General features: G+C 45.0%; 1 protein-coding gene across 1 annotated transcript in view; it reads right to left on the bottom strand.

Annotated features, from left to right (window-relative positions):
* Positions 1-12,734, bottom strand: part of DUS3L (dihydrouridine synthase 3 like) — a 61,867-nt gene that overhangs the window by 16,517 nt on the left and 32,616 nt on the right. The window contains exons 6-10 of the mRNA XM_033931189.1: positions 10,984-11,136; positions 10,504-10,620; positions 9,953-10,018; positions 9,752-9,862; positions 9,138-9,234 (exon numbers count right to left, since the gene is read on the bottom strand). Coding sequence (XP_033787080.1) covers positions 9,138-9,234; positions 9,752-9,862; positions 9,953-10,018; positions 10,504-10,620; positions 10,984-11,136 — 544 coding nt within the window. The remainder of the gene's footprint in view (positions 1-9,137; positions 9,235-9,751; positions 9,863-9,952; positions 10,019-10,503; positions 10,621-10,983; positions 11,137-12,734) is intronic.

Raw genomic sequence — 12,734 nt, 5'->3', positions numbered from 1 at the left:
GGTAAGGACTTAATCTTCCCTTCTAGTGCAATAGACACATCATTCTGGAGCTGGTGGGACGTATCAAAGCAGTCCCCTAGAATCTAGGGCAGGGAAGATGAGCCTGCTGAAAGTACTAGATCCAAATGCAGTATCCAATTTGGCCGCTACATCCACTCTATAAAAATTTGTGAAAGTATGGAGAGATGACCATACTCTACAAATTTCCTCAAGGGAAACTGCTCTCGACTCCGCCCAGGAGGAAGCTACTCCCCTAGTGGAGTAAGCCTTTACCTCTACTGGAGGTTGCTTTCCACTGCCAATATAATCTGAAGAAATGGCCATACAAATCGCTCTTGACGCTGGCCAGCCCCAAAGGCTAGTAGCTGCCAGCAAGAAAAGATGATCTGATACTCTGAACTCATTTGTCACCTTCAAATAATGAAGCAGCACATTGTGAATATCCAGTAGTTTCAGAGCCTTGTCACTATTCCTTGACCCCGTAGGTGAGAAGGCCGGCAACTGCACCTCCTGGTTGACATTAAAACTGGCGACTACATTCGGTAAGAGAAAGAGGGGACTGTCCTCAGTGAAACCTGTCTCCAAGACCCTGGGAAAGAGTTCTTTGCACGATGAGGCCTGTAGCTCAGACACCCGATGTCCTAAAGCAACCGCCACTAAGAACACCGTCTTAACTTTCAAACTTTCAGGTCCATTAAAGATGTCGTTTCCAAAAATTCGTACAGAGCTAATCGAATCGAATCTTTCCTCTTATATACCGCATCATTCCCATTTGTCATTAAGCTCAAGACAGTTTACAATAAGATATAGATTAGACAATCTACTACTCAAATTGGGTTTTAAACAAGAGCCCGCACAATGGTATTAAGACTCCACCTTGGAAACAGTTTATGTACTGGAGGATGCAGACGTAAGACTCCCTTCAAGAATCTAAACATATGTGAGTGAGAAATCAATGCCCTTATATTAATTTTGGATCTAAAGCACAAGAGACCTGCTACTATTTGTACTTAGATGGAACCAACTGCTTCTCAAGTCCATCTTGAAGGAAAGATAGAATTAGAGATACCAGTGCCGTGACCACCCCTCACTCTTCTGGGCACACCAACCCTGAAAGCACCTCCAGGCCTTCACATAGGCAGCTAAGGTTGATTGCTTCTTGAGTGGCAAATAGCCTTTTCACACTAAGGCTGTGTGCTCAAGATCCATGCTGTAAGACCAAAGCGCTCCAGATCCTCCAGGGCGATTGGGCCTTGAGAGAGTAATCCTGGATGATAGGGGAAGTCCGAAACCCTGGTCCCATTTCAGAAGGACTAGATCTGTGTACCATGGGTGCCTCAGCCAGTCCGGAGCAACGAGGACTATCAGCCTTGGGTGCACAATTATTCTTTGCAGGACTCTGCCAATTATAGGCCATGACAGAAACACTACAGCAGCCCTGTCTGTGGCCGCAGCTGCACCAAGGAAACCAGGCCTGAACTTCCTGACTCATATCTTTGACTGAAAAACCAAGCTGTTTTCTTGTTGTCTGCTGAGGCCATAATTTATGGTCAAATATCGGCCATCCCCACTGACAAGCAATGGTGGTATTGTACACTTCCTGAGACAAGAGTCCATTCTCCAGGATCCAGAGTTTGCCAACTGAGGAAATCTGCTTGCACATTGTCTACTCCTGCTACATGTGCCACTGAGAGAGCCAACATACCATACCATACCATACATTTTCTTCTATACAGCAAGTTTCAACTAGGATTCAATGCGATTTATAATAAGATTAACGATCAGAGGTCATGAACACTGAATGAAAGTTAGGTGGGTAGGACGCTGAGTTTATGTTACAGGTTTAAGGAGACAAGGTGAGTCTTTAGCCTTTTCTTGAAGATGTAGTACGTGCAAGGTTATCGCAGATGGAGAGGAAGGTCATTCCATATCTTGGGTGCCTGATACGCGAATGTGGTTTCATGCAGCTTCTTTCAAACTATGGTGAAGGGGAGAGAAGGCTAATTTGTACCACTGAAGAGGCCTTGCGTGAGAAAGAAGTGCATAATAGTGATGTCTGCGCTATGTCCTGCGGAGTTATCGCTATAGATGGCTTTGTGGACCATGCAGGCTACCTTGTATTGTATTCTTGTCTTTACAGGAAGCCAATGTCTTTCAGGAATGATGAGAGGTTTTTTGAATTTGCTCCGTTGGAAAATTAATTTAGCAGCTGTATTTTGAAGTAGCTGTAGTCTTTTGCAACCTTTTTCTGCAATACCACTGTATTTGCTATAAGTCTTTGGTTACATTCCACTTTATCTGGCTGATAGATTCTCATTAGGTTCCCATTAGCTTCCCAAAGAAACAGTAGATCTCGTGCTCTTTTCTTATCTCCCTCTATCAAGGGTTGTAAAAGCAAGAAATATCATGACCATACTTTCTTTTCAGGCAGCTTTTTATGATAAGGATTTTCAACATCTAATATTTACATCCCATTCTTACACCCATTTCAGAAAACAATTGAAGACTTATCTTTTTATAAAATACTTGGCTGATTGATTGCTACATTTTCTTTTGTAAACTGCATTGAACTTCAAAGATTAGGCGGTCTAGAAATCTGATGTTATGTTATATAAGGAGTTGCAGTAATCCAGGTAGGGGAGGAGGACCACTTGTGTGATTGTTCTAAAGTTCAACTGGCTCAGCACAGATCTGATCGCCCTTAATTGCCCAAGTCTGAAGAAGAATTTCCTGACTAGTGTGTTTATTTGGTCTGTAGGTGAGGTCTGAATTTAGGATTATCCCCTGTACCTGTGAAGACTGCTCTAGCTTGAGCATTTCTACAGTTGTCAGCACCAGGTCTGTGCAAAGTAATGTACAGTGGAACCTCGGTTTGCAAGTAACCCAGTTTGCGAGTGTTTTGCAAGACGAGCAAAACACTTAGCAAACTTTTGTCTCGCAAACCGAGGCAAACTTTTGTCTTCCGATACACGAGCACCTCCCCCTGCTCTAACCGGCATCGCATCCTCTGAACCAACATCGCAACCCCCCCCCCCCTGTGAGAACCGCATTGCACCCCCGTGCTGAAAGCGGCATCCGCCCACCCTCCCTCCCAAACATTCTCCTTACCCCATCTGCTGCTTGTGCGAGTGAAAGAAAGCTCCCGCCTCTTCCCTGGGCTGGGCCTTGAGCATCTGCGCATGCTCAAGGCCTTCTAGCTCTCGTTCTCTCGGAGAGAACGAGATCTCAGAGAGAACATGCTCAAGGCCCAGCCCAGGTAAGAAGCAGGAGCTTTCTTTCATTCGCACAAGCAGAAGATGGGGTAAAGAGCATGTTTGGGAGGGAGGGCGGGCGGATGCTGCTTCCAGCACAGGGGTGCGATGCAGTTCTCGCGGGGGGGCGTTCGCGGGGGGGGGGGATTTGAGATGCCGGTTTGGGGGTGCAATGCCGGTTAGAGCGGGGGGGAGGGGGTGATGGAGCAACGCCGGTAGCCTCGGGGGGGAGGGGGAGGAGGAGGAGGAGGTAGAACGAATCAAAGCGAGTTTCCATTCATTCCTATGGGGAAACTCGCTTTGATATACGAGTAACTTGGTTTACGAGCATGCTTCTGGAACGAATTATGCCCGTAAACCAAGGTTCCACTGTATTGTAGTTTCCAAACCATAAGATCCTAGGTGGATCTTATGAACAATAAGATCTTAGGAGGATCTCTACCCAATGAAACAGCATTTGGGCCTCTAACCATAGTGGAGCATTCTTGGTGCCTCCTGCTGACTGATATAGGCCACCATCATTGCATTGTCTGAGAAAACTCATACCACTTTGCCCTGCAGTAAGCTTCCATACTCCTGCAGTGCCAGGTGGATGGCTCTCAGCTCCAGTCGGTTGATTGACCACATCCTCTGTGATAGGGACCAATGTCCCTGGACTGGGCAATTCTTGCAATGAATTTCCCCAGCTGTAAAGGCTGCCAGCTGTCATAAGGGTCACACATATAGAGATGCAAAGCGTTACACCCTGGATAGAGACTGTGTCTGCAGCCCCCAGTTCATCTGTGACACGCCACTGCGGTCAAAGGCAGGGGAATCTGCAATGCATCAGTCTGCAGGGACCAACGGAATAAGAGGGCCTCCTGAAGAGGCCATAAGTGGGCTCGTGCCCAGGGGACCACATCTATTGTTGCCACCATTGATCCCAACACCTGCAAGTAATGCCAAGCTATTGGAACTGGCCTGTCCTGAAACTCCCTGATATGATATGTTAGTTTTTTTCTCCCCAAAACCCTCAGAGTGAAGCTGTTTCGTGTTGAAACTGACACCTAGATGTCGGCTCCTGGCAACTCTTTTGGAAGTTTATGACCCAGACTAGACTGCAACAGCTGGTCTACTCAAACCACCTCCATCCTTCCTGCAGCCCAGGACAGAGCTCATATCAGCCAATCGTCCAGGTATGAATGCACTTGTACCCCCTCCTTGCAGAGGTGCACTGCTACTATGATCATCACTTTGGTGTAGGTGTGTGGTGCCTTGGCCAGTCCGAACGGAAGGGCCGAGAACTGGAAGTTATGCTCCAGAACGTGGACTCTCAGGAACTTCCTGTGATCTGTAAAAATGGGGATATGGAGGTAGGCATCTGTCAAATCCAGTGAAGCAAGAAATTTCTCCAGTGCCAGAAAGGCAATGACTGACCTTACTGTTTCCATGTGGAAACACAGTATCTTGAGAGCAGCATTGACCAACTTCAAGTCCAGAATCAGTCTCCAATCTTTGGAGTCTCTTTTGGGCACAATAAAGTATATGGAATATCTGCACAAGCACGACTGTGTCCAGGATGGCTTCTATGGCTGCAAGATCTACACAGTGAATCACATTATTATGACCACCGTCTACCTCCGATGTCAGGGATGCACAGCCAATGAACGAATGTATGCATCACACACAGACTTCATGAGTATGTATATAAGGTGGGATGTCAGCAAGTTGTCAATATAGCAACTGTGGCTGTCATGAGTATATAAAAAAAACGCAATTTATCAGACATTGAAAAAGGCATGGTCATCGGCTACTGGGCCAAGGGCAGCAGCATTTCAGAAACGGCGGAGTTTGTGAACTATTTACAGGCTGCTATGGTTAGTGTACCATGAGTGGACGAATGGAACCTTTTCAACAACCCAACGTGGTAACTGTGGAGCAGCACGAGCCATCAATGCAAGAGATAAACGTCAGATGTGCAGGTTGGTGTGGGTCGATTGACACACTACCTTGGAGCAACTCACTGTCCAAATGAAACAGGGGGCTTCCAGATGTGTGTCCAAAATGACTGTGCAGTGAACCCTGTTGTGAATGGGGCTCCGGAGCAGACGGCTGGTGACTGCACCCATGCTCAAGAGGGTTCATCGCAAAAAATGGCTGCAATTGTACAGGAGTACCGACATCGGACTTCCAACAACTGGCAGAGGGTTGCCTTCTCCGATAAGTCATGCTTTAAGCTCTGTCGAACAGATGGGCATTGGTGTATGAGGCGTGAAACCGCCGAGAACAAACACCCATCAACCATTATTGGACGTGCACAAGCTGGTAGTGGCAGCTTTATGGTCTGGGGAATGTTTTCTTGGTATAATCTGATCCCTTGATATATCTAGAAGGCACTCTCAACCGATATGGGTATCTCTCCATCCTTGCTGATCAAGTACACCTGTACAAGTTGGTGGTCTTCCCTATGGCTGATGGAATCTTTTCAACAAGACAACATGACATGTCATACCACCAGAATTGTTCGCAGAACACGACCAAGACTTCCAGCTACTTCCCTGACTTCCAAATTCCCCAAACTTTAACCCAATCAAGCACATTTGGGACCACCTCGATTGACATATTTGATAACTGGATCCACCTCCACACACCTGTCAGCAACTGTCAGACACACTGCAGTCTGCATGGCTCCAGATACCTCTTAGGAACCATCCAGCATCTTATTGAGTCACTCCCACGGTGTCTGGTTGCCATCCATGCTGCCAGAGGCGGTTATTCTGGATATTAGCAGGTGATCATAATGATGTGACTCGACCGTGTAGTAACCTCTTTACTGTTGCTTAGACCGCCTTCTCTAACTTCCAATCCAGAAATAGGTCCAGAAGGGGATGAAAAACTCGAGTTAGTATCCCTCCTGAATAATTTCTAGTACTCAGGGGTCCGATATGATTCTCGCTCACACCTCTCCGTAAGCCGCCAACCTCCCTCCTCCTCTTAGATGTCGGCTTCTGACTGGCATGCTTCTTGGGGGTCATTGTGGTGTGTGAGCCAGAGACCTGGGGACGCTTAGCACCCCCAAACCAATGTCTCAAGCTTTGAAATGATCTCAAGCCCAAAGATCCTCCCGAGTACTGGCACCTAGAGCCACAAAAATTACATGATCTGACTCCCTAGGGGCCCTAGCTCTGCTGTCCAGCAAAGACTTTTGTTTACGATCCTGTATGCTGACCATAAGATCAAGTCTTTTGCCAAAGAGCAATTACGTAGAAACATAGAAGATGACGGCAGAAAAAGGCTACAGCCCATCAAGTCTGCCCACTCTGCTTACCCACCCCCTGTCTATGCCCTAATGACCCAATTTCCTTATCTTGACCCTCGTAGACCCTTAAAAGGCAATTTGCTCAGTGTAGCCTTAAGAGGATAAATCACCCACCCATTGTCTGATCCAAAGCATTCTGCAGATGGAAACAGCATATGCAGAAAAACTTTGCTTAGAACTCTGAACAAGTCATCCACCATATAATCCACTCCCGACATCAGAAACTGGGGGGACTCATCGGCATCTGTTCCCAGAGCCTGAGATAACCTTGAGTGGCAGGTACGTGAGCAATACAATGACGCTGCTGCCGCCTTCAACCCTGACGCCATGACCTCAAATTGTCTCTTAAGGACCTAGTTCAGCCTGCGTTCCTAAGCATCTTTTAATACCACTCTCCCTTCACTGGGAAGTGTGGTACACTTTTTGTAACCTGTGCCATCAGAGAATCCATCTTTGCTGGAAGAAACACCGTCTCTCGGCATCGTGGCCATGTTTACTAATCGAGCCATAGTCTTCTTTTTTGGTGCATGAAAATTTTGCTATTTTTTCAGCTTCCCCTGATGTAGCACCTTTGAGCTGCAAAACAGGAATACCCTCTATCGGGATTTGATTATACTGACAACATAAGAACTAGGTAAATGAACGTTTGTTTTCACGCCAGTTTTCTTTGTTTTTGGACAAGGTTCGCAGGATCGCCCTTGAGTTCACTACAAAGTCACATCCTTCTCCCCTACCCATCATCCACTCTCCTGAACTTCAATCTCGCACCTGCCCTTCATCCTTCGCCCAAACAGCTCGGGAAGCTTTTCCTGTTTGGTCCCGCCTGTTTGTCCCTCTGTCAACTGCTGCTGACTTTTCTGCCTTCTCTGTAATCACAGAAGAAGAAACTGCACAACTTCTGTCTTCAGCCTAGCCTACTATATGCCCCTCAGACCCCTTAGCCACCCCTCTACTCGATCCCATCTCACATACTGTTATCCCTCCCATATGCCATATTCTCAATCTATCTCTTTCCATTGCAACTGTCCCTGCTGCCTTCAAACATGTGGTGGTTAAGCCGCTTCTCAAAAAACCCTCGCTGGACCCCTCCTGCCTGTCCAACTATTGCCCTGTCTCCCTTCTTCAGTTCCTATCCAAGATACTCAAGCGTGCTGTTTGTCACTGCCTGGACTTCCTTTCAACTCGACAGATTCTCGATCCTCTACAATCTGGTTTTCGCCCCCAGCACTCCCGAGAGACTGCCCTCACTAAGGTCTACAGTGACTTGTTCATGGCCAGATCTAAGGGTCTTTACTCTATCCTTATCCTTCTTGACTTGTCTACTGCCTTTGATACTGTTAATCACAGCTTACTCCTTGACATGCTGTCCTCGTTTGGATTCCGTGAATCTGTCCTCTCCTGGTTTGCTTCCTACCTTTCCCAACGCACCTTTAGTGTATATGTTGGTGGGTCCCCTTCTGCTGCTGCCCCACTAGCGGTTTGTGTACCTCAGGGTTCTGTCTTAGGACCTCTTCTCTTCTCTCTCTACACCTCTTCCCTCGGTGCCCTGATCTCTTCCCATGGCTTCCAGTATCACCTATATGCTGATGACTCCCAGATCTACCTCTCTACACCTGAAATTTCACCTAAACTCCAAGAAAAAGTCTCTGCTTGTTTGGCTGACATTGCTGCCTGGATATAGTTTTAATTCTCTTAATGCTTGGGAAACCAAGTTTGTATTTCTGAATACTTCTTGAATGAGATGTTAAGCAGGAATTGAAAAAGACAGGAATTAAAGGAGAAAAAAAATCCCATACAAAATTTTAAATATCACACAAGTGCAATTGAATTGAAATCTCCAAAACACGGGAAGCCAATGAAGTACCCTAAATAAAGGGGTAACATGATCGTATTTATGCTTTCCAAATATCAGTTTTGCCGCAGTATTCTGAAAGTTGCAGCCTTTTCAGGTTGCACTTATTCAGGCAAACATAAAGGGGTCCTTTTACTAAGGCATGCGCTAAATGCTAACACGTCTATTATATTCTATGGATACGTTAGCATTTAGCATGTGCTAAATCAGCTAGCGTGCCTTAGTAAAAGAGGGGAATGTGAATTAGCATAATCCATTTGTCATTCTCACTGAAGACGACCAACTTAAACTTGCCTTTTGAAAAAAAAAGTCTATTTAAATATCTAAGTGTGGTTCATAAATGCAACTGTATATTTATAGGTTTCCTCTTGTGTATGTACCACATTATTGTGTTTCAAACTATACATGTCCAGACTCAATATCTGGAGATATTTAGGTCATGTTGATCTCAAGCTACAGGAAAATATATTTGTGTCAGCCCATAGCCTATTTGGTTTACAACTGAGAAACCATTATGAACAAGGTCTTGAATGGCATAATTTATGAAAAACGCCTTCAACCAATTCAAGGTAACTGCTCTCATTGTTGAAATGGTATCAAGTAATTGCTACGAATCACCTTCCACCACATACAGTGCATACAATCAATGTAAGATACAGTCAACATGATAAATTGGGGCTCCTAAGGTGGTCTGCTTCCCCAAAGGGTTTAAAGAAAGGGAAGTGAGGGGTCTTACCAAACAACGGCAGTGGGCTGGCTATCTTAGCACAGTAATCTATGTAGCTCCAGTCGGCAGCTTTCGTGTAACGCTGCTCCCGGGATCTGCCATGAAGCTGCAATAAGAAGCACCGTTTAAAGATTACCTCACAGTGACCTCCCTCCAACTCAAAACAAGCCCCCTATTTTCACAGCATGGCTAGGCCTCCTGCCTCAGCACCGCTTGCTGCATTTACAGGGACGTCTGAAGCAGAGGCACCACAGGCGTGATTTTTAGCGCCAGCCACGGTAATAACAGCTTCGACGCTCATAGAATTCCTATGAGCGTTGGAGCTGTTACTGCCGTGGCCAGCGCTAAAAACTGCGCTATGGTTTTGAAAAATGGGATGTAAGTTAGGCACCATTTATAGAATCAGCCCCTATGGTTTTTCCCCTCCACAGCCCTCCGAGAGAGATGTGGCATCACCTTCACAGTTCTGGAAAGGACAGACCCAAATACATTTTTGCCCTCCACAGCCCCAGTAATCAACACTGGACATGTCCTATGTGTCATGGAACAATTGAACAATAAAAGCCCTCTCACCCTGAATGACTTCTTCATCCTTTCACACCCCAGTTTAAAGATGAACCTACCGTTACTAAAGAAACTCCCCATTCCTGGAGACCAGGGATAAGTTTATGGGCAATGTTGACCTTTTCTTGAACACCGGTACGGATCTTGACCGTCAATGGAAAATCGAGCACCTAAAATAACACCAAACATGACACTCAGACTAGGAGGCAAATGTTAAAAAAAATAGTCTTTTTGTCAACAGAAAAGAGGCATTTACTTACAGAGTCCATCCCCTTGACAATCTGTTCAAATTTAGCCAAACGATTCATTAGGCCACAGCCACCACCCTATTGTTTCAAAAAAGAAAAAAATTATAGCCATTTCCTGCCTAGAAGTTTGGAAGTGGAGCAGGAGATGAAATTTTTGGGAAGAGCTAGACAAGGTCCATATTCTGAACTGTCTGGGGAAAGGTAACTCAACCTTTTCCAGACTATGGCCACCAAATGCAATAAGGCCAAGGGAAAAAGAAGCACCAGCCCAATCCAAACATTTCTAAGATAACAAGTATTTTCTACTTCAAGGGAATTTACATGCTGGACAAAAAGGGCCAAAGTGTTCACTCTGATCTGTTATCTTTTTTGGAGATTCATACCAAACAGACAGCACATGGATCAAAAGTTAACACCCCTGTAATACATTTGCTATCTACTAGGTCATATGCTAGGTCCATGCTAATATTGTGCTTCCATCTCTGCTTCACTCACTGCTGATCAAAGAAGGTGAGAAGCAAATAAAAGCTTAACAAATAGTTCAAACAAAATGGAAACCCTACCTTATTATATATCAAGTCTATTGGACACCCAACATTGATATCCACAAAATCAACATCAATGGTTTGGTTCAAGAGCTCTGCACACTTTGTCATAGTGTCTGGAAAGGCACCCTCTAGCTGCAGGGAGGAAGCATAACAACAGTTTCCAAACAGTTTCTTCAGTTAATATGTATGTATTGGTTATGTACTAAAGTTCTACGAGATAAATACACCAGACAAGCAATATGTTTCTAATAAATATCAGCAATTCCAGTGTGGACAAAAATAAGACATCTCTTTGGAAGCCTATAATCTTTATCCTGAAACTTTCAACATAAGCCAGTGCCAGAACATGGATCTTCCCCCAGTAAAGCCTTAGGCTACCTGCACCTGCAATCTAATGTTTAAACCATACAATTTGCCTATTTTATGAGAAAAGGGGTGGGGAAGGAATGATGGGCAATAAGAAGCTAGATGAACCCTGATGAGATGGGGACAAACCTGAATGCCAAATAAATCTTCTGTATGATGGCGCTTTAACAGGGCCCATTCAGAGGACTGTCCCTGAAGCAAATTTGTGCAAACAGCCATTTCTCCACACGTGACATCTGCTCCAAAACGTTTGCATATTCTTCGGAAAGGGAGGTTACCGCACTAAAAACACAATGGAGGATTTCTGAACATTAGTAATGCTGATAAAACATTTTCCCAATCCCTGAATCACACCCTGTCAGATTGAGTGTAGAGGGTTTAAGGGCAATACTAGAATGTTGTCTTAGGGCTAGATTCACTAAGGCCACAGATCCACTGATCCGTGGCTGGGGGGGCTTATTTATGAAGCGTCCTCATGCAAATGAGGGTGATCGGAGTCATGCCCCAACCGACCACAGGGATCACTGAAGGGTGATCCTGAAGCATGCGCAGACCATCTTCTTTGTCTGTAGATGGTCTGCGCATGCTTACAGAGCTTGAAACTTTTTTTTTAACTTCGCAAGCCCGAGGTTTTAACCCGCTTTAAACCCACTGGCTCGCACTGTAGGTATGGGCAGGAGAGTCAGGGCAGAGAGCAGGGCAGCAAGTCAGGGCAGAGAGGAGGGTGGCAGAGAGTAGGGCAGTCGGAAAGGACCTGAGTGACTGGTTCTCAGCTGTCGCTTATTTTTTGATCGGCCACCACATTCGGTGTTCATGAAATTTTTTTAGTGAATCACTGCCTTCCTACATTTGCATGCCATTCCCCCTCATTTGCAAGTGTGGATCGGATCGAGTGCAGATCGGATAGGGAGTAAGGTTAGTGATCGGAGGTGTCCTTAGTGAATCTAGCCCTTAGTCCTTTTGTTTTCATTAATAGCTCTAATAAAGATCAGATTTAGCTGGAATGTGATGTGCATTGCTGAAAGATAAACCGCAAAATGTGAATTGTCATGCAGGTCAGTGGATATACAGTTCTGCAGAAAGGATGCAATTCTTGGTGGGGAGGGCTCATCCAGATCCTTCCCCATCCCCTCTCCATTTACAACTCCAGATGCAACCACAGCAGACTAGAATAGCAGAGGTGTCAACCAAGGTTCCTGTGGATCAGCTGCACATGAAGCAGCAAATGGGGAAAAAACAACAGGCCCCTTTAGGGTCTTAGGAAATCTGTATTACTGGAATTCTGAAAAATTTAACAAGACCAAGGAAGTCAGAATGGTTACAGAGAAAAATTCTGTGCCGAGACAATAGCAATAGTGAAAAACAGGGCCAAAGCACTGCCCTTTTCTAAGCCACTTTGCTTCTTCATTGGAAAAAAAACTTGTGAGAAAAGTGAAGTCTCTTCCGGTCCTCAGGCACGCATCACTTACGGGCTATGGACAAATATACTCCAAAGTTCACAACTGGCAAAATTCTAGATAAGAATAAAAATCTACAAATGCACTAACCTCCAAGAATATGCCCACAAAATATAGGGAAAAACAGTTTTACATCATTACACATGTTTCTCGTTGCCTTCTGGGTAGAATATGAGATTCACAAACAAGATAGAAAATTAAAAGATATAATATGTACCAAAGTAAGCCCTCTTACTTTCAGATACATCAGGAGCTCAAAATTACATCAGAGGGACCCGCTTCCCCAAAACAAAGCATTTGGGATACATTGTCTCTTCTCTAGCAAAAATTACACTACCAGGTCAAACCCAAAAGAAGTTATAAATCACAAAATTAATTTTTGCCTGATTATTATTTATAACGGTACTATGTTCAGAAGTCATA

Source organism: Geotrypetes seraphini, chromosome 2 (assembly GCF_902459505.1).
Source record: "Geotrypetes seraphini chromosome 2, aGeoSer1.1, whole genome shotgun sequence".
NCBI classification, from domain to species: Eukaryota; Metazoa; Chordata; class Amphibia; order Gymnophiona; family Dermophiidae; genus Geotrypetes; species Geotrypetes seraphini.
Note: the sequence above shows the minus strand (reverse complement) of the source record. Positions and strands in the feature narration are given on the sequence as shown.